The sequence below is a fragment of the Pteropus medius genome, unplaced genomic scaffold (assembly GCF_902729225.1).
Source record: "Pteropus medius unplaced genomic scaffold, Ma_sr-lr_union100, whole genome shotgun sequence".
Classification (NCBI taxonomy): Eukaryota; Metazoa; Chordata; class Mammalia; order Chiroptera; family Pteropodidae; genus Pteropus; species Pteropus medius.
The window spans coordinates 6,440,925-6,463,020 of NW_024349802.1; the positions used below are offsets into that span (position 1 = coordinate 6,440,925).

Here is a 22,096-nt window from a genome sequence, read left to right on the forward strand (position 1 = left end):
TCACATTTAAAGGTACATTGTTGAGAAATCCAAAATAGTAAAATCCACCTGCCATTACATCAAGGTACATTGTTGAGAAATCCAAAATAGTAAAATCCACCTGCCATTACATCAACATAAAAAAATATGCATTTTTAACAAAAAGTTCAACTGATATTCAAAAACAAAATAAAAAAGAGGATATAGTTTATAAATATGTAAATATCCATGCATTCTTTTACAATGAGAGCTAGCTACTTGAAGAATAAGAACTTTTAAATTGACACTTTCATTCCAGCTGCCTCTTTCCTACATTTTGGTGATACCAGGAGTCTTAACAGCTGCTGCGGTCAATGTCACATTTGTCCCAGCCACCTTTTGAGCCTGTAGTTGATGATGAAAATATGATGAATCTTCTGCCTTAGCTTTGATGCTGGGGGGAAAAAAAAAGGTTATATAGCTATGCAGTCTAGTGAATCAGATTCATAAAATATAGCAGTGATGCAATACTTATGTATGACCTACATGGTGAGTAGACTCAAATTATTACTATTTTACTACATACGAAAAAAAAAATCAGCAGAACACTGACCATCCCATCCATCTGAAAGTCAGAACCTATTTTTTTTGTCTTGTCATCTGTGATCTATAAATGTTCACAATTTAAAGTGATAACAGAAATACTTAAAATATAACTTTTTCCTGGCATGTTCCACAATGAAGGGTTCTAAAAGCAGAATCACACAAACACTTATTGTTCTAAATTAAAATTAGTTGAATCCAGGTAGTAATTCACAACATTTCACATCAAGTCAGAATATTTAGGAGATGTGAAGGTTAAGTATTTCTGGATTTCACACTATTAGAAACTGTAAATGCTTGTCTTCAAATAGTGGCAAAGGAAAACAGATACATTCTTTCTGGGTTCTCTCTAGCACCTTTGATAAATTTAAACTTGGCTTTAGACAACTTTTAAGCAGGGTGTGAAGAAATCATTTTGGCTGTCACCTTGTATTTGAATGGATTTCCTTAACATTTAGCAGTGTGAATGAATCAACCTGAGTCTTTTTAGTAATCAGAGTTTTCAAGGTATGACCTATTTCCTAGCCAAACCTATTTCTCTAGTCTTTGAGAAATGAAAAAAGCAAAATTCCTCAGCAAAAGCAAAATATAAGGTCTTTCTACTTTTAGGAGAATGCAGTATGACCTAAAAAAACCATCTTTAGGCCAAAGGGAAGGAGATTCCCTAAGCTGTCTCTCAAATTTCTGATCAGACAGACCAAGATTATAGCAGCACAACAGCTGCCACTGGCTTTGGTTGCTGCAAGTATGGTCTTTGACACAAGTTGGCAAATGATTCATTCATCCTGGGCTCCAGGCAACAGACTGGCCTGTGGGATGAGGCAGGTTTCCCGGCTTCTAGTGAATAAAGGGAAAAGGTAGTTCCACTGAGCATTTATCTTGGGGATACAAGACAAAACTTGATTTTACTAATCTGATAGGCTGAATTTTTTTTTGAATACAAATACTTGTCACCTTAGAACCACATCTCCTTCCATCAAGGGTATGGCTGCTCCATTACCTTCGAGCTTGCCAAGACTGGACATAATCCACAAATAAAGAACCTCCTGCAATGCAGGCACACTTGTTTTTCTAACTTCTCTTTCACATTTCATATAGTCACTTTCTATTCTGCCATTTTCCCTCTTGGATAAAAATGTTTTCAAGGAAAATGGACAAGTAATTAAGCTGACAAATTCTTTGGGCCAATAATGACAGCTTCCTAGTCAATCACTCCTTTTTCTCCTTAAGACAATGCCTTGGAAACATTAACTCTGACAGTCATAGTAATGACACCCTTCCTGAGAGAGCTGCTACTCATTTGTTAATTATTGCTTATTAATGGGTAGAGCTGGTCAACCACAAAGGCTGCTGGTAGGTAGGTAACTAGGGATGACTGTTAGATAATTAGGATTGTTTGTTCAATATATTTGTGACTAAATCCCCTTCTTTCAAAAGAAAAAGCATATGCTGCAACTGTTTGACAAATACCACCAGAGGCCAAAGCTCATTTATTTTCTTACAAAAAAGTTGGACAAACCGCAGAGATGCACTTGCCCCAAAACTGCAGAATAGCCATAAAGTATTTTTAAAATCTTACCTTAAAGAGCTAATGTCCCTAAGTCATCTTCATTGTCTAGTCCTAAGATACCAACAATGCCAGGTGATTCATTTCTACTTGGTAGCTAGCTTTAAAACCCAACTAAAGTCCAATTTTAGAGCTAAAGATCAATTCTGGGCAGAACTACAACAGACATTTTCAGGTGCATGGCTCAACGTCAAGGGTTTTTTTGTTTGTTTCTGGGCTGGCAATGTTGCTTAAGGTTTACCAGCATCTATTACATGTAAAAACCTCAAGCAAGACACAAAAGAACTACTGCAAAGTCCCCATGGCTCTCTTTCCAGTGGGCTCTCAAGGTAGCCTTCAATGGAGAAGGGACAACCTTCAACATCGCCCAAATCTGTCATGGCACACGGATCAGATGACTCATTCTCAGGATGGGCTTGCCTAGAAGAGTCTTAACAACTGGCAAAACTGCGTGCCCTCTAAGTACCTCACTTTTCAGCATCAACTTGAGTTTTATTTTCAGTGGCATCAACAGTCTAAGATTAAATTTGGTTACTTACTGAGAAAACGTAAGTTATATTTGAAGGAAGCTGAAATACATGTAATACCAAAGGACTACACAAGTATAGGCTTCCTGCAGGCTTCTTCCAGGTAGTTAGGTGCTAATGTTTAGTATGATGGCAAAGCTGGTTTCAAAGATGCCAGGTTCATGCCTGAGGACTCTTCTTAGGAGGATACTATTGTGTAATGACAGTGTCAAAAACAAACATTCCAGGGCAGGGATCCCTTTACAGTGTATAACAGTTTAAAGAGATCTTTCCTCTCAACACACATACACTTCCTCACAGTGGTCTATGGATGTTAAGGATATGCATATCAATTACGAAACCATTTTAGTCTCTCCTGGGGGCTGCAGCCCAAATATCATGAAGTGATCTGATCTCAAATAGCCCAGCATGACTGGAAAGTGTACAGCTACATACAAGGCAGAGAAGTATACTGTAATAGAAAATTGATGTGAAAGATCTTAGGGAGGGCAGAATACCTTAGGAGTAAAACACAAGGAAAGAATCTGCCACACGCAGTTAGGAAATAAAGGTTCACCCTATTCTCTGCCTGCCTCTCCCTCACAGGGTACACTCAGGCAGCCAGCAACTATCTAGCCACCCCCTACCTAGGCCCCAGGAACCTCATCACTCTGGGGCACTGAAGGACTGACTGCCCAGAGAATTTTTAAAGTATTACATGAGGAGATCCAACCAGTCGCACAGAAGGGAAACTCTTTATATGCCCTGCTTTCCAAAATAAGACCCAACTAGGATGAGACAAGGGCTTATCTGTTTCTGAGGGTAGAACTAAGAAAGAGGCCAGCAGCCTTTTAATTTATTGTTTTGGTCAATTTTGTAAGCATTTTCTGAGCACCTTCTCTGTATTATGCTATAGTAGGTTTTGGAGTTAGAAAGACTAAAACTCTAGGCATCCCCTCAAGAACCTTCAAAAAGAGGCCCAAGTAAAGTGACAAAGAAACAAACTTTGGGAGACCTAGAGAAATGATGAAGAGCATGTCTTGGGAGATTCTGAAAAACAGCTGGGTAGCTCAGCCCCACCATCTCAGCTTCTTTCTGCCACACTCTCCACAGCCCGGCCCCGGGATCCAGATACAAGGTTCTACAGGCAACAGCTCACAATGTAAAAAATCCACGGGCTCATATCAAACCCTACAGAATACAGAACAGCTATGATGTGTGGACATTAACCCATCTACATTCCCATCAGCAAATCGGAGAGGCCAAACAACACTAGTCAGTCTCTCACCTTTTGGGTTAAGAATGAGTTAATGTTACCAACCAGATTTTTTAATAAGTGGGAAATTGTAGCACTTTAACCAATATTTTCTTCAAAAATCAAGCAAAAAGGTCAGAACAATGTTCCTAGAGGAACTGAAGAGGTTAGGTTTGTATGTTACTCCACCAACAATGCATAATTTATCATTCTGTGTTGTTATCTAGATATAAAGGTTTATACCAATTACGGAGAAATAAAAAAGAGTTTAGATCTTTGGGATAGTAAACAAACATTCAGGAAACAATATATACTCATAGAATATTTCATCATACATACAGGGGCCTTTAACTGTACCATTTCAAATGTACTTAGAAATCCTATTTACCTTTTTCATTAATTCACTTCTGGTAGTAAACTGTGGCAGGTCTTCCACTTCAATCCCATTAGCCATTTCCATCACCTTCTCTAAAAGGTCTTTGTTGTAACTGCACAATAAAGAGTAGTAAGGTTAAGAACCGGGGAAGAATTACTTGTTAGTATGGGGCTAACAAGAAATTGCAGGCAAATGGACTGTAAACTCAACTCAGAGGACTGATTTGATACTACAGGGGAAAACCAATACATGTTCAGCAGCAGGTTAGTTAACAGTTCTTCCCACTTGGGGATACAAAAGTGGCTCTAGGAATGCCAATAGAGCAGGTGTTTCAAATTTACAAAACAAACAAAAGATTTACAAAAATAGAGGCACTGTACATCTGGCAGTACATATTCGTGGATATGGTATGAGGGCCAAAAAATTTTTAGTTTTTGAACACATGGAATGTTGGTCTAATGAAAATAACATTATTTGTTTATTCTTCCACTTTTCTGACATTTGCTGAATCTTGGATCCTGTTAACTACAATTTCCAGGGGCACCTAGGAGACAGAGAAAAAGGATGGATGCAAATGGTGCTGCTTCTCAAAATCCTGTTCTAATAACTTCTAACATGTGAAATCAAAACCAGGTAGCTTAGGGCTAGAGGAGCCATGTGACCAGAGTCAGATAGCCACAAGGAGCACAGAAAGCAGGACTAAGCCAAGTCATCTCATCCTAATACAATTTCAGGAAAAGCTAAAATAAAAGAACGTGGGAGCCTCAAGATTTGCTACCACCTTCATGGTGGGGTAGGAGGGAAGGGTGCAAGGCATCTGTTATTTTCGTAAGAGGAAAGCAGTGAGGCGAAGGCTGGCTCTTGCTCAGGGTCCAGCCAACTGGGGAGTGAGGAGAAAAAGGCAAGAGCCACATATTACATCCAGCCATAAATCGTAAAATCCATCAATCCTGCCTGAAGCTGCAAGGCCCTTCCTTGGGATATCACTTCCCCTCTCTCAGCTTCACCGTATGTAAATTGGCGGTCTCAATTTCTATCTCTGCATTTGCTATGTGGGTGAAAGGAGCTAATGGACTTAAAATACACTGCAAAACTGATGGTTTGAGCTCATACTGGCAACACAAATAACAACGGCAAGTTTGGCGCTCAGCATGTATGGTGCTGTTGCTAGGTGGCAACCTGTTAAGTGTTTTTCACCCTTTAATATTGTAGTCATCACAACTCATTCTCTAAATGAGAAAACTGAGGCTCAGAAAGGTTAAATATCTTTCCAAGGCTGGCTGGGGTGGGGATCAGCCATAGGCCTGGCCAGTGCGGCTGGAGGTAGGAGGCGGGGTCAGCCCTGGGCGAGGGCGGCAGGTCGGAAGACAGGGGGTCGAATCAGACGGCCGGCAGGGGTCCGCACCTGCAACCCAGGAAGAGGTGGTTGGCCCAGACCATGGAGAGGGACAGCAGCTGGTCCAGGCGGCCGCCGCCGTCGGGCGGGTCGCGGTAATCGGGCAGGTGGCGCAGGATGAATTCCATGCGGGCCCTCCATTGCTTCTCGCTCTCCGAGTAGGAACGGAACTGCTCGGCAAAGTCAGTCGCCTGCCGCACCCCCGAAATCAGCTCCTCCACCGCTGCGGCAGCCTCGCCACCCACCATGGCGCCCTCCGCCGCCTTCCCGACACGCACTGCGCCACCTCCCCGCGGCTAGAGGGGCCCCGGCGGCGCGCGACTGCTCCAGAGGACCGGCCTGGAGCGCCCTCGCTGGGCGCGGCGGCCTGACTGGCCCGGCCCCTCAGACCACTTCAGCTCCGTGGCTCCTGGGCGCAGGGGCGGTCGACCCCGCGGGGAACCGGTAGGGAAACTGAGGCCCCCAACCACGGCACCGGGCGCCCCTCTCCCATTCGACAGTTGGATACCAGCCAGAACTGTGCTGTGTTCTTTCCCTGGGGGTTCTTGGGCACCCGGCTCGCAGACGAATTCCCTCAGTTCTGAGGACTTATATGTGTAGCTGCTCCGGGTCTATCATTGGTTCCCACAGGTCCCAACACCCTACCCAGGTTGTGGCCCACCTTCTCAGAGCGAGTCATCCATCCAGTTAAATACCTGCCAGGCTCTTTGCCAAGTGCTGGGGATGCAGTGAGAGCAAACTCAGAGCCCTGCTCTAATGAACTTTACTATATCCAAGGGAGGCAGACATTAGTGAAATATCTAATTGCTCAGATGAAAAATGTCAGTGTTGACAAATTTTCATAAGGAGAGGCCCAGAGTGCTAGGAGCATAAGTAAACAAGGGATCTGGCCGAGATGCGGGGGTCAGGGAAATGATGCTGGAGAGCTGAGACGTGAACAGGAGATAACTACATAAATAGGAGTAGGCCATGGCAAGACAGAGCCTGTCCTGGTAAGGGAACTACAAGAGCTGGGTGACAAGGTCCAAGAATACGGGATCACAGAGCAGATGAGGCCACAAAGACCAGTAGGCCATGGTAGGTCCTAAGGGGAATGTGGAGCCACTGATGGATTTTAACCAGAGCAGTGATGCCTGTGTTTCCAAAAGAGATTGGAAGGAGCCAGAATGGATGAGTCCAGAGATGAGCAGGTGAGCTGGCGAGAATGTTTGTTTAGGGTCAGGTAACAAACTACCTGAGAGACAGAAAAGCTCTGTTTTAAGTGGTGCATTTCCCATCCTTGAAAGCATTCAAGTACAGTAACAAGGAAATCACTTGAGCCTCCAGCAGCCTTGAGTTCTTCACCTAATAGGCTTCCTCATCATTCCCCATCAGCTGTGGGGTAGAGTACAGAGCTGGGCCTTGAATTCAGGATTCAGGGCTCCAGTGTAGGCCCTATGTTGTGAGTGGAGCTCAAGGGCAGAGCTAACTGTGTTCTCTGCTGCTTCTGCAGCTTCTGATAGGACATCAGGGTCCCCAGCAGGCAGAAACCCCAGGCAAAATGGAAATACCAGGCAGTCTTAATGAGTAGACTGTGCTTCCAGATCCAGCACCAGGCCCAGTAACATCTCATTATTTTTAACAAAAGGGAGGCATGCTATTCTCACCCTGGTGAGCAGAGAGAAAGTGAACAGGGCTATGAAACTAAATCCAGACTCAGCTTCTCTACAGCAATCAGAAATAGGTGCCGGGAGCTGGGACCCCCAAAACGGTACAAATCACATCTCCTGAGGAGCCTGATAAAATAGCAGATTCCCAGGCCCATCTCTGGATGCTCAGAGCCAAGGCCCTAAGTAATCGATTCACCTGAGGCTGACCAAACTTTGAAAAATACTTGATGTTGATAAGCGTTCTCTGAACCAAATTCTTGGTCAGAGAATTATGTGGTGGAGAGGCTGGCCGAGAAATAGGAACCTGGGATCTGTGACCAGCAGCTGCAGCTACACACCATGGGTTGGGGGCGGAAAGGGGGAGGTGCAAAAAAGCTAAGGGGTCATCCAGAAAGTAGCTTATTTAGCATCATCTTTAACACTAATGGGACATAAGCATATATGTACCAACATATAAACATACTGAGACATGCATGTAGGTTATAAGAACCCCAAAGTGCACAAATAGGTATTTTTTAATAATAAGCTTTCAAAATATGAAGTAGTCTAGAAATGTTAGTATTAACATTTTATAGGATCCTGTGTCAAATTACTGCCCAGTTTATTGTTTCTAATTTGTTTTTATGATTCAGCTTTTCACAGAGTGGAGCTTTTACTTGTATAGATGGATCAGTTTTCCTACCTCATTTTTTTAAGCATCTTTGTTTGAGATGCAATTCACATACTATAAAATTCGCCCATTTGAAGTATATAATTCAGTGATTTTGGTTTAGTCCCATATTTGTGCAACCATTAACACAAATATGGGACATTTTTATCACCTCAAAAAGAAAGCTCATACCCATTAGCAACCACTCCCCTTTCTCTCCAGCCTCTGGCAACAATAAGCTACTTTTTGTCTATATAGATTTCCTATTTTGCATATTTAAAATAAGTGGAATCATACACCATGTGATCTTTTATGACTGGCTCTTTCACTTATATATTTTCTAGGTTTATCCATGTAGCATTGTCAGTACTTCATTCCTTTTCATGATTGAATAATATTCCATCATATGAATACACCTCCTTTTGTTTATCCATTCATCAGTTGCTAGACTCTTGGGTAGTTTCTACATTTTGCCTATTATGAATAATGCTGCTATGAATATTCACATACAAATTATTGTGTGGACATATGTTTTCAACTTTCTTGGATATATAGTGGATGGCTTGATCTATGTTTAACTTTTTCAAGAACTTACAGATTGTTTTACACAGCATCTATACCATTCTACATTTCTACCAGCAGTGGAGATTTCCAATTTTCCTACATCCTCGTCAACACATTATTTTCCCCTTTTTTGATTATAACCATTTTAGTGGGTACAAAGTGGTATCTCATTGTGGTTTTATTTTGTTTTTCCCTATGCACTAATGATACTGAGCATCTTTCATATGCTTATTGGCCATTTGTATATCTTCTTTGGAGAAATGTCTATTCAGATTCCTTGCCCTTTTTAATTGACTTTATTTTTAGAGGAGTTTTAGGTTTACAGAAAAGTTGAGAGAAAAATATGGAAAATTTCCATATGGCCCACCACCACCACCACCACTACACACACACACACACACACACACACACACACACACACTCCTCCACTATCAAATTCTCACTCTAGAGTGGTATAGTTGTTGAACTGACACATCGTTATCATCCCAAGTCCATAGTTTACATTAAGGTTCACTCTTGGTGTTGTATGTTCTATGGATTTTGACAAATATATAAAAACATATATCCACCATTATAGTAACATACAGAATAGTTTTACTGCCCTAACAATCCTAAGTATCTTTTGAGGAGGATGTTTTTATTTCGATGAAGTCCAATTTATTTTTTCTTTTATGAGTCACTTTTTGGTCCTGCCTAAGAAATCTTTGTCTAATCTAATGACAAAGATTTTCTGTTTTCTTCCAGAAGTTTTATAGTTTTAGATTTTACATTTAGGTCTATAATTCACTTCAAGTAAATTTTTGTATATGATACAAGACATGGGTTGTCAAGAGCAGTAAAAAAGGATATAAGATTTTACCCTACTTGCAAGCTAACAAATTACCCTGCCACAGTTCAATGGATGCTGGACATAAGCCTCCTAAGACAGAGACAAAGAACTTTATTACAGCACAACAGGTAGCATGAGCTTCATGTTCACATTGGCTCTCCTTGTCCTTCAAGTTCCACAGGGGTTATGCCAAAAGGCCCAGGTGGATGAAGTACAAACAAGTTCACACAGTAGGTCTGTATCACAGCTGAAGAACCACAAGCTTAGGGAATATCAATTTTTTATAAAGGACAGCAAGCAAACCTGCCCAAATTTTGCCCCAGAGCAATATATTACCTTTTTATCTGGAGAGTAAACAAACTTGCCCTTTGCTCTAGAGGTAGACATTATCTCTAGGCTGTTTTGTGGGCAAATATCCTTGAAAAGACAGTCTGGAGCAAAAGGAGAGTTAGTATCTAATTCTTACAGTGTTCAGGAACATGAGATACCCATGGAGAATTACCTCCAAACGTAGTTTGAGATTCTTTCTCTCTCTCTCTTTTTGCATATGGTTGTGTAATTAATTGGTCTAGTACAATTTTTTGAAAAAACTATCCTTTTTTCGTTCAATTACCTTGATACCTTTGTCAAAAATCAATTGGCCATATATGTGGTGAGTCTCTTTCTAGACTCTCTATTCTGTTCCATTGGTCTATGTGTCTATCCTTTTATCAATACCATACCGTCTTGATTACTGTAGCTCAAGTGTTAGCCAACTTTTTCTCTAAAGAGTGGGCTACACATAATCCCTGTTGCATACTTTTCTTTGTTTCTTTTTAAATTGTTTAAAAATGTAAGAAAGCATTTTTAACTTGTGGGCTTTTTAAGAATAGACTGCAGGCTAGATTTGGCCCACGGGCCATAGTTTGCCAACCTGACTGTAGCTTTATAGTCTTAATATCAGATCATTGGAGTCCTCTGATTGTGTTCTTTTACGAAATTTTTTGAGCTATTTCAGTTTATTGCTTTTCAATACAAAATTTAGCATTAGTTTGCCAATTTCTAGAAAAACAGGCTGCTGGGATTTTAATTGGAATCGTATTGAATCTATGGATCAATTTGGGGAGAATTAACATTGAACAATATTGAATCATCCAATCTATAATCATGGTACATCTTCTCCTTTTATTTAAGTCTTACTGATGTGGTATATTTTAAAATCCAGTGAACTATTAGATTTGTATGCATATTTACCATTTTATTCTTCATTTCTTCTCTATCTCTTAGTTTGAATCTGGTTTCATTTTCCTTCTACCTGAAAGTTTTGTTAGCGTCTTCTTTAGTACAGGTCTGCCGGTGGCATGCTCACTTTTTGTCAATCTAAAAATGACTTTATTTTGCCTTCTGTATTAGTTATGTGGCTGCATAACAAATTATTCCTAAATTTAATGACTTAAATTAGGAATGCAGAAGGGGCTTAGCTTGGGGTCTCTGATGAGGTTTCAATTTATTGTTGACTGATGCTTCATGTGTGTGAAGGCTTGTTTAGGATTAAAGGCGCCACCTCCAAGATGGCTCACTTACATGGCTGTTTGCCACAGGTCTCACTTTTGCACTATATGGACCTCTCCATGGGGCTGCTTGAGTGTCCTCACATGGCAGAGGGGTCTTGCTTTAGAGTAAGTGGACCAAGAAAGAGGAAGGCAGAAGCCACAATATCATCCATGACATGGACTCATAGGTCATATGCCATCATTTCTAACTTATTCTATGCATTAGAAGTCAATCACGAAGTCCAGTACACATTCAGGGGCAAGAGAATTAGGCTCCACATTTTGAATGGGGTGTCAAATGAATGTATTTCAAACCACCACACCTTCTTTTCTTTCTTTCTTTTTTCTCCTTTTTTTCTCTTCTCCTTATTTCTCCTTCCTCTTCCTCTTCTTTCCGTTCTTTCTCTTTCCTCCAGTCCTAAGATTATCTTCTAGAACATTCCTCACCAATTCTTTTGGGCCTGGAAAACTTAAGAGAATTCTAGAGAGTACTCTAGAAAATAATCTAGAGTGTTTCTCTTTAATTCTTTTACCACTAATTTTTTTGTCATATCTACATTGCATGGTTACTGGGTCTAACATATCTTATATATTAATGTCTCTAATATTTCTCTGTTAAGCAAACTGTTGCTTTTCTGCTGAGAAAAAAATTTTTTTTCATTTTGAGGAAATATGTATTAATTCCCATTTTACTAAATGTTTTTAATCAAAAATAAGTATTTAATTTTATCAAATGCATTTTCAATATTTATAAAGATGCTCATATGATTTTTTCTATTTAAAATTATTAATATGATGATTTATATTATTAGATTTTCTAATATTAGATCTTTTTTTAATTCCTAGAATAAACTCCATTTGGTCACAATATATTCCTTTTTCAGTGTGCTTTTGGATTCTATTTGCTAAAATTTAACTTAGGATTTTTGCAATGATATTTTAAAATGAGTTTGGCCTCTCTTTTCTTTATTTTTACAATTACTATATTTTGGTATCTATGTACTTATATTTGCTTTATAAAAAGAATTTGTTTTATTTTCTTTTTTTAGGCTATTTCTAGGAGCATTTAAAAACCACTGGAATCATCTGTTCTTTAAAGGTTAGTAGATTTGTAGAATTCTATAAAACATGGGCCTGATGTTTCTTGAGTTTTCTTTGGGGTAGAAAGGGAGTAAGAATTTGACAAATTTCGTCAAGTTATTTTGAAAAATTTATTTATTAAAAGTGTTATTTTAATTTATATAACATATCTATATGTTATATTTATGCATAATATTAAAATTATTTTGAAAAATATGCAAATTTGTCTATTTTAGTTTTCTATCTTTAGTTTTCTGATGAAATTGTATATTTCATACAAGTTTTCAAATTTATCTGCATAAAATTGTGTAAGTTATTTGCTTATGGTTTTTCTATTTTGCTTTATTTTGTGTTTTACCTTCTAATCTTTGTATGAATATTTTTAACTTTTAATTTCTTATTTTGGGTATTAGTATATCTCTTTTTTATTATGATTAACTTAGCTTGTGACTTACCTAATTTATTGAATTTTTTCTAAGAACAAGCTTGCTTATTTATGTTATACTGAATATTTGCTATATTAGTTGATTAATTTCTGTATTTATCTTTATTAATTTTCCTTTTTCTTTCTTTTGCTTTATATTTAAATTATTTTTCTAGTTTTTTGAGCCAGCTGTTTAATTCATTTATTTTTCTTTCTTTATGTCTATGAATTTTCCTTTGAGTACTACTTTAACTGTACTGATAGATCCTTCTATATGATATGTTCATTATTATTATTTTCTAGAAATTCTGTAGTTTTGAATTCGTATTTTCTCTTTGATCATGGAGTTATTTAATATAGACCCCACACACACATCCAAATAGAAGGGTACTTTTTATTTGTTTTCTGAATATGTTATCAATGTCAGTGTTTATTGTGTTATTATAGAATGCTATCTATCTATATTATTTTTACAGTGGGAATTTAATGAAGTTTGGTTTGCGGCCTAACATAAAAGCTTTTGTGTGTATATGAATATTCTAGAGCACTGGAAAAGAAAATATATTCTCTAATCTCATGGCATAATGTATGATGCATATCAGAACATCTACCTTTTTTATTGTTTTGTTTGGACTCCTAGATCCTCATTTAATTTTGACCACTGGTCTGTTTTAGATTAGTAAAAGTGAATCAGAGTCTTCTTTTTTTAGTGGATCTTGTCTAAATCTCCTTGCATCTCTATAGTTTCTATTATATGAAAGTTCCTACTGCATTACTTGATGCATATATACTCATAACTTAAATTTTCATGGTGAATTGTAGTCTTTAGCATTAAAAAGCACTTCTCTTTATCTTGTTTAAACCTTTTGTTCTGAATTCTGTGTTGTCAGATATTAAGATTTTTTAATGTTTATATTATTCTAGTATGCCTTTCTTTGCCCATTCTTTCATTATTAACTTTTCTAAATCATTTTGTCTTATACATATATAGCCTATAGTTGGATTGGGCTTTGTGATCTATTTTGAAAACTATTTTAAAAACATGAGTTAAACCTATTGATATTTATTGAGGTGATAGATATATTTGGTCTCAAATCTATTATTTTGTGTTGTGTTTTCATTATGTATTTGCCCTTTTTCTTAATGTGGTTTTGATATTTAGGAAGGTTTACAATTTGTTCTAAAAGTTATATTTATAAAATACTGTTGGTCCACTCTCTTTGGGAACTATCTTTTGGTTACCTACTATGAGCAACAGTAAAATTATCTTGTAATCTCACCCTCTACCCTTCGCTTCTCATCCATCACACAGTCAGTAGAATTATCAATATTAATGTTTATGTTACACATGCTTAAGCTTTTTCTTGATTCGGAAATTTTATTGTATTTATTATTTTTTTAATTAAAATTATTGAGGTGACATCAGTTAATAAAATCAAATAGGTTTCAAGTATACAATTCAACAATATTGCATGTGTGTTCACCATTCAAAGTTAAATTTATTTTTATCATCTAATATTCGATCCCTTTTACCTCTATCTACCTCTTCCCTCCCTGCTTCCCTCTGGTAACTACTCATGCAGTGTCCATGTCCATGAGTCTCTGTTGCTTTTAGTTTTATATCCCACACATAAGCGAAATCATATGGTTTTCAACTTTTTCTGTATGACTTATTTCGCTTAGTATGATTATCTCAGGGTCCATCCATGTCGTTGCAGATGGTAATATTTCATTTTTTCTTATGACTGAGTAACATTCCACTGTATATATGAACCACATCTTCTTTATCCGATCATAGGACACTTTGGTGGCCATGTCGTGGCCACCATGAATAATGCTGCTATGAACATTGATTTGGAAACTTTAAATACTGTCTTTTGAATCGATTAATTTGAGGTGATCAGTTAATTCGTTGTTTTTCCTACCTTCTCTCTCTCTGTTCTTCAATTTTTTATTAGCAGTGAGAAATTTCTGCAGTATTAAGGCATGTAACATCTGCATTCTGATCCTTCACCCTAACCTTCATATCTGTTTACTCTTATTTCTACAGTTAAATACATTCAATGCTAAAGGAAGGGCCTTTTACCTGGATTTTTTCAGCCTTGCTCAGTGGTGCTGAGACTGCTGTTTCATGGTTCTAGTAGGTTCTTCAGAAAAGGCTCATGATAATAATATTCCCTGATTTTTCACAGGTTTTAAAATGTTCATCTATAGGTCTTATATTTGAAGATCAGTTAGTCTGGATAGAATCCTTGACTCATATTTCCCTTCCTTTGAGTGTCTTACCGGTGGTGTTCCACTGGTTGTGGTAGTTATTGTTGCCCTGAAGTGGAGGGGTGAACAGATGGGACCAGGGGAGTTGTTTCTCTTGTCATAATGACAGACCTCAAACATGGTCCCTGTGAGAAGTTACCTCTTCTCTGGATTTCAGAGCTTCGTTGAGGAGACCTTCTCTCATTCCCAGATTTCTTTACAGCCTTTGTTTCTAAGACAATATACTCACTTTTTAAAGTTTTATCATTTTTCCAGTGCTTTCCAAGACTACTCATTGTCCCCAGCAGTCTTGCTTTGTTCAATTAATGTCTTGTTCTCATAGTTCCCTTTCAGAGTGGTGTCTTCCCCTTCTGGAAGGGAATTGCAGGAGCTTTCTGAACTCTCTGAGGGTCGACATCCCATCCTCATGCTAGGTTTTTCACCAGGTTTCCTGCTTTTTTACCTTTGGCAGCTCTTATCAAAACTTTGGAGGTTGCATCTTTCTCCTGGTTTCACTAAATACGTAGTTGGCAGACTTGCTGTTGTCCTTATTAAGTGAGTCAATTCAAAACTAAACCACTGCTGTGTTCCTTCTGAAATGGAACATTTTCCTATTTTAAAACTATAATAAAAAATTTAATCAATGCTACTATAACTTATCCTTTCAACTAAATTTCTATGGACATCCAGGTTTTATTTTCCTTCTGATAAACTTCTAGCAGTGGAATTCCTGGTTCAAAAAGCATGAATACTTTTAAAGCTATTACTATGTTTTGCCAAAGTACCTTCTAGAAAGTTTGGGCTTCAGTTTCCATACCTACCAGCCACAGGCTTCCTCTTTAAAATTGGTGAATCATGCAAGACTGCAAATCACTGTTCTCAGATTTTTTAATTTCCAGACTCTCTTGAGCAAAACCTTCCTTCTTTTTGTTTAGCCCCCCACTTTGTGGCTGAAGCTCTGTAAAAGCCTTCAGCGCAGAGGCCCTGGCACAGAGACATGGGCTAGAAAAATAGCTATCCCTTATTCACCCTCCAGCATTTTCAGCTCTTCTGTTCTGATTTTGGTCTTGAAAAGGGCCAGTCCGACCAGAGAAAAAACACCCGTGGAAGTGGCTCAAGGAGGCCTCCTAGTGGGCAGTCAGATGAGAGCACTGAACCATGGCCCCCAGGGTTTTTTTTCTTCCCTTCCCTCCACATACAAGCTCAGCAAGTGACCTAAATTCAGAGTGGTCCTAGAAGTGGCAAGGGGGGAAAATACCTACTTTCCCTTCATACACAACAAAACTGTTCTAAAACAGCCAAATGGACTGGAGCAGTGGTTTTATTCTTGCCCATTTTGCCTTGGAAAAGCTGAAAATTCAGGTGCACTAAAAATATCAAGTGGAGAAAGCTCTTGGAGCTCTTCGAGCTGGCTTCCCAGCATCTACAGAGGAAGGTTTTTCCAGCCAAAGGCTAGGAAACATTAAAAGCTTTGAAACCTTGAGATTCATGACTTTTAAAGAGGTGTCTATATTCTGAATATTATTCTCCAAGGGCTTCTCTATCCTAACTCACAACAGCACAGGGCTCTCACAAGGACAAATAATATGTAAAACTTTTTAGTCTACTTATGATAATTGCCTCAAATTAACATCACAAGGCAATTGAAATTACATTCCCCAAAGGCTTCCTACTACAGGAAGTTACCCAGTTCCTTACTGTAAAGGTAGTAATGACTAAATTCTGGTTAGCTTCTGTTTTGCAAGTTTGTCTGTTAATCTATTATTTATATTCATATAAGATGGTATTTCTGTATCAAAATGCATGAATGTTTTAACCTGTTGTAAATGTAAGCTTAAGTTTTTTTTTTTTTTTTAAATAATTGAATTAGACAGGTCTTCTCTCTCTGCCAGAAATCTTCAAATTGATATTCTTATAACAGCAGTCAAGTGGCTGGCTGCTTTTACCTAAGTGAATGGATGTTCAGCATTCAAGATCACAGAAAGTTGTAGTTCTTTGCTATTTTGTACGCCTCAGGCCATACCAGGAGAAGTTCAGTCTGAGTGCCTTATTTTAAGCACAGCATTGATGAACTAAAGTGCTTACAAGGAAAGAATGGAGGAGGGGAACCGGGAGACCAGGTTACAGAGGAGCAGAGGACACAGTTGGAGAGGCTCTGTGACTGTCTTCAGATCTTTGAAGGGCTGTTTTGTAGAAGACAGCTCATTTTTTGCTTTTCAAAGCAGGCATAGGGCCAAAGAGTGAGAGCTGTATAGAGTCAGATTTCATCTTTAAATAGAAGAACTTTAAACAATTAGAGCTGCTTGAAAAAATACAAAATACCCCTTAAATTGAACTGAGCTCCCAGTCATTTCACATCTATAATAAGTTCATGATTAAACTAGATACATAACTACATATTTTACAATTTAGATAGATGATAGATGGATGGATGGATGGATGGATGGATGGATGGATGGATGGATGGATAGATAGATAGATAGAGCCACAGCTCTTTGTTTTTAGGAAGCCTTGAAAATGTTTAAGCAAAGCAAACCGTTTGTTATTCTGCCTACTAGTTTTGTAAAATAAGACTGTGGCTGGTTAATCATCTTAATCCCAATTGGATTTCTGAAACCTGTTGCCTGCCTAGCTGCTGTTGACATCTACTCACGTAAGGAATGATTAATGGCAAAACAACAAAAATGCTTTATATTTGTGTTCATTTTTCTTTTTAAATATCTAGATTTTAGCTGTTTCTCTTTATACATTTATGTATATGTACTTCCAAATTATATATTTATAAATTCCAAAGATGATTTTAGCTTTCAGGAAGATGCACATAGTCTTAATTCTATTAACCCGGAAGAAAAGTTTTCCCAGCACAAATCGGGAAAAGTGGTTATATCCCTACCATTAATTGTTGGTGGTAGTGCATTTCCCCACAGGTTTGACAAAATCTTTTGAAAGTAAAACTCTTGATAAGCACATTGTAGACAAGATTAGGCACCTATGTAAATTAGCTTAAAGAGATAATTTTTCAATAAAAGGTGAGAGTTGATGACGTGGGTGTGATCCCTCTCCTTAATTTACCTAAATTTAGGTCCCTTGTCATCCTGCCCTCCTCTCTCTCAGGAGAGAAAATGCAGCCCAGGTTCAGTGATGGCCTGTAGGAGTCCTGGGCTCAGCTTCTGCGCCCTCAGGGGACAGGTGGAAGGAAGAGTCTCAGGCCTTTGGCCCTCAGGTAGACCCTGCTGCCAGTCGCAGGACAGGCCCTGCACTCCTTGAAATGTACTTCTGAGCTCACAGAGACTGGCCAGGAGCTGGTTGACACTGCTTGAGACACATCTTGAGTAGATACCAAATCACCACTGGCATAGAACCAGGAAGTTTTGTCAGTTTCTATACATATCTCCCACACCGTGAATATTAATTGCCAAAGAACTTTCTGATTCCATTATCTTTTTAGCCACAGGCCTAGCCTGCAAAAACAGTGAAGAGAGAGCCCACATTTTAAGGTACCAAATTTAGCAAATAAAATACTAGACGTCTGGTTAAATTTGAATTTCAGATAAATAACGAATAATTGTTTAGTGTAAGTATATCCCAAATGTATTTTCTCTGGCAACCCTACCATATTTTTCAATCAATATTTAAGACTTTGAAAGAAAATAAATGAAAGAATACCTGAATGAGTAAATGGAGAGGAAGATCAACAGGACAGAAACAAATTACAGAGCTGTAATTAATGAATATTTAACACTTTAAAAATTTTTTGTTTTGTCAATTTAAGATATTTTCTATTTTCCTTTTACAAATTTCATTTTCATGAAAATAATGTATACAAACATAAAATATAAAAAGTCAAATAGTACTAAAAGGCATGTGGTAAAAAAACATCAGTCCCCTGTTCTACCACCGGTTTGATCCCCAGAGGTACCCAATTAAATTCTTTTCTGCTGATTTTCCCCCTTTTAACCTCCTCCCCATATTTTTACATAATATGCTTATAGTGCTGTTTTGTTGATTTGTCAATTTTTGAGAGTATCAATTTTCTTGCAGTTATGGGAGATGAGGGTTTGTTTCTTTGGCCACCAGCACCTGCATACTCCTTCTCTTTCCCCCAACTTCCCAAATTGTTTTTTACAGTCTGGTTAAATCAATGCTGTATGTTTACATTATTATGGCTATGTAAATTGTTTTTGATATTACATTTACTTTTTTTAAACAGTTTATATGTTGTGGGTTTTCTGTAGATAGTAATTGCCTCATATTTTTTATGTACTCATTTTTTTAAATAAACTTACTATTAATTCTCACAACCCTCTAATAGCCCCTCAGCATAATTTCCCACCTAACTGCCCTGTCGGGTAATCCATTTGGCCCATCTCTGTCCTGAAAGTCTTCTATTCTCTAGTTCAGAGGGAATGCTCATCCTCGGGCCTCCTTTCCTGCTGTCATCCAGGGGCTTTTCCCCCACCATCCTGGGCATCCCTTCTCCTGGGCATGTCTTCCTCATTCTTGGATTAGTCTTGTTTGGGTAGAGAGTTTCCTGAGAAAGGGAGCATGAGAGGCAAGTTATTTGTGATCTCCCGTGACTGAAGGCATCTTTTATTCTACCATTTCTCTTAATTCATGGTTTGGGTTTAGATTTCTGAGCCACAAATAATTCTCACTCAGAATTCTGAAGGCTTCACTCCACTGTCTTCCAGTTTCCAGTGCTGCTGCTGAGAAGTCTGGTGCCATTCTGATACTTCATTCTTTGAATTGACCTGTTTTTCCATCCTGGGTTCTTTTAGGGTCTTTTCTTTATCCCTAGTGTTCTGACATTTCATAATAATGAACCTTGAGTTGTAAACCTTATTTTCCCTCCCTGAGGATTTTATAGTATTTTAAAAGCTTTCTTCTCCTCCATGAACTTATGCATTTTTTCTCCTCTTCCATTCCTCCCCTTCACCCACATATCTGTACCTCATGTCCGAAGCTTGCCTTAAAAGTCTGGGAATCTTGACTCTCTGATCATATTTAAAACTTGTGTGCTAAAGAGATGATTAGCTAGTCAGGATGCTTGGGTAGAGCTTGTCTAATGATGGACTTCCCTGTAGGAGGTGGTTGGTCATGAGCTGGCTCTTCCACTGAGGGTCCCAAATGTCCATATCAGTACGTCTTTCCCTTGAGCCTTCTCAGTTCTACTGAAAGGGATTCTGTAGTTTCCAGCCTCGGACTAAGAGGTATGACTGGCTGCCAGTTTGTCTAGAAGCAAGGTGAGGAAAGGGAGCTGGGATTTTACCTTTTAGTATCTAGATTTCCACTTATTTCCCATATTTTCAGTTCTGTACTTCATATGCCCCCTCCACAGTGCCTGATGGGCTGATCCATATTCCCCAGCGAGTACCTCAGGTCTTCTGCAGGAGTAGGCAAGGTGTGGTGATTCCACTGGCCACTGGGACTGTGCTCTTACACAGGCTCCACCAGTCCTCCCATTTGCACCTCTGCCCTCTCTCTCCCTGCAGCTTGCCCTGCTTCCCACCTTCTCACCAGGAACCCCTCTGTAGGCATCAGGCCTTCAACCTCTCCCACACTGCTGTGTGATTCACCGCTCCTTCATCTGCTTCCCACCTTCCAAAAATGTGCTGACATCTTTGTCTGCTGCTATCTCCTATTCTCATAGACCTTGTGGATTTGTAACTCTTTTTACTCCTTTATCGTTTGTGGTAGGGTATTGGGAGGGAGCAGACAGAGATTCATGAGAGGCTCTTCTGCCACATTTAACCAGAAGTTCTTTGGGGGTCCATTTTCACTCTGAAGCACTAGAAGGGAACAATTTCTAGGCCCCGTTCTGAAGTAACTCATGCTGTCAGTCAACACAGTCACATTTTATTTTATTATGGGGTACATGTTTCTTTATGGGAAGAAGAGCAAAGTCCAAACACACACATTGTTTAATCATATTAGTAAAACACTCATGACCTTTTGATCAAGACCTGAATATGTTTCTCTGCTTATGTCTAAGAACCGGAGAGGCACTTTGAAACGTGGCCCTGGTGCTTACCAAACCTGCGCTGTCTTCTGGGCTTGAATAAAAGCAAGGAAAATGCCGAAATACCATCTCCTCTGAATTAATCATGAGCTCCCCTCCACCCCCATCCTGTGTTTACACATTACTGCTATTGTGTTGTATCTGCTGGCGGATCTCCTTTCATCTTCAAGCCACACAAAACTCTCTTCATTTAAAGCTGCACACGTGGCTCTTGAATTAAGAGGGGGCATTTTAGCAATAATCCTTCATTCCTCCTATTGAAGGGCTGAAAGTCTTAGAGAAGGATCGCTGCTGTTTCTATGTGCTCCTCTGTGTCTAGATGACAGCTGAAGTCCAGACAAGCTAAGGAAAGAGAGCAGGGCCAGAAGGCTGTCACAGGAAAAGGTGACTCTGTGAGGTAAGGCAAGGGGTTAGTAGGAGAGTGGGTGGATCAGGATGGAGAGGGCTTCAAATGCCCTGCTAGGGAATTTGCGCTTTCCTGTAGGGAATGGGGAACCACCCAAGGATCTTGAGCAGGAGAATGACTTGAGTTAAACTATGCATCAAGAAAATTAAGCTGATAGCTGTGAGTGAGAGGGTTTAGAGCAGGGAGAGGCTGGAATCTAGGAGGCCAGTTAGACAAAGTGGTTCTTAACCCCAGCTACCAAGATCACTGGGGGAGCTTTTTAAAAATCCAAACCCTGGCCTCTGATCTGGGATCAAGAATCAGTGTTCTTAAAACATCCCCCAGATGTAGCACTAAGCTGGAAGGCTATTGTGACAAGCCAGTAAAGAGCACCAGACCTCAAAAACGGGGTTGTGACTCTGGGAGATAGAGGAAGAAATAGATCGACAATGGGGGAGTCCCACCTGACCTCTGCCTGTTTCGACCTGTGGGAAGGAGGCATGAGGAGACCATTGAGCTGGCCCTGGAGAGCCAATGAAGTCTGGTCCCCTCCCTGCAGGAGAACTGGAAGGAGATCAGATTTGAGAGAAAATGGTGACAAGGGATATTCAGAATGCCAGGGGACTTTAGGGAAGATGACTCTGAGCATCTGGCTCCTACATACAGTCATGGAGTGCATGGAGCTGGGAAAAAGAGACTACAGTTTAGACCCCTCTGGTCGCATACATGCATGGAGATATGCATGCATATACATGGACACACACACAGCTCTGTTCTGTAGGAGCAGAAAGTGTGGTGGTTCAGAGACTGAGCTCTGGATCTGATTGCCCTGTCCGTCCGTGTGAGGCTGAGAACCATAGCCTCCTCACCTACAGAAAGCTAATGATGCCAGCATTAACTCAATATGGCTATTGTGATGACTTAATGAGATGCAGCATGCAAAGGCTGGGCACAGAGCCTGGCATGCAGGGAGCACTCTGTAAATGGTAGCTGTGAGTAATACTAAAAAATGTGATCTCACTTCTGAAGCCAGTGAGCCATAAAGTATTTC

The 22,096-nt window shown here is 39.3% G+C and overlaps 1 protein-coding gene and 1 long non-coding RNA gene across 6 annotated transcripts in view; one reads left to right on the top strand and one right to left on the bottom strand.

The window, feature by feature from the left end:
- CDKN2AIPNL (CDKN2A interacting protein N-terminal like) lies at positions 1-5,948 on the bottom strand. Of its 2 annotated transcripts, XR_005647238.1 has the most exons (4): positions 5,671-5,948; positions 4,278-4,377; positions 101-412; positions 1-48 (listed from the first exon to the last, which is right to left on the bottom strand). XR_005647238.1 is itself a non-coding variant. In XM_039836044.1 (3 exons), the coding sequence occupies exons 1-3, from the start codon at positions 5,907-5,909 to the stop codon at positions 401-403; spliced, it is 351 nt and encodes a 116-aa protein (XP_039691978.1). In that variant the 5' UTR covers positions 5,910-5,948; the 3' UTR covers positions 1-400. The 2 variants fall into 2 exon arrangements, 1 of the variants encoding a protein (XP_039691978.1); XM_039836044.1 differs by having other exon boundaries at positions 1-412.
- A 78-nt stretch (positions 5,949-6,026) lies between these two features.
- Positions 6,027-22,096, top strand: part of LOC120581299 (uncharacterized) — a 67,945-nt gene continuing 51,875 nt past the window's right edge. For all 4 annotated transcript variants that reach the window (XR_005647239.1, XR_005647242.1, XR_005647241.1 and 1 more), the window contains exons 1-2: positions 6,027-6,851; positions 11,934-11,983. This is a non-coding gene — a long non-coding RNA (uncharacterized LOC120581299). The remainder of the gene's footprint in view (positions 6,852-11,933; positions 11,984-22,096) is intronic.

Excerpts from the sequence above, each read along its gene's own strand:
- CDKN2AIPNL (XM_039836044.1), bottom strand. The coding sequence starts at position 5,909 with ATGGTGGGTGGCGAGGCTGCCGCAGCGGTGGAGGAGCTGATTTCGGGG. Across the intron at positions 4,378-5,670 it reads CACCTCTTCCTGGGTTGCAG|TTACAACAAAGACCTTTTAG; the intron begins GTGCGGACCCCT and ends TTTATTGTGCAG.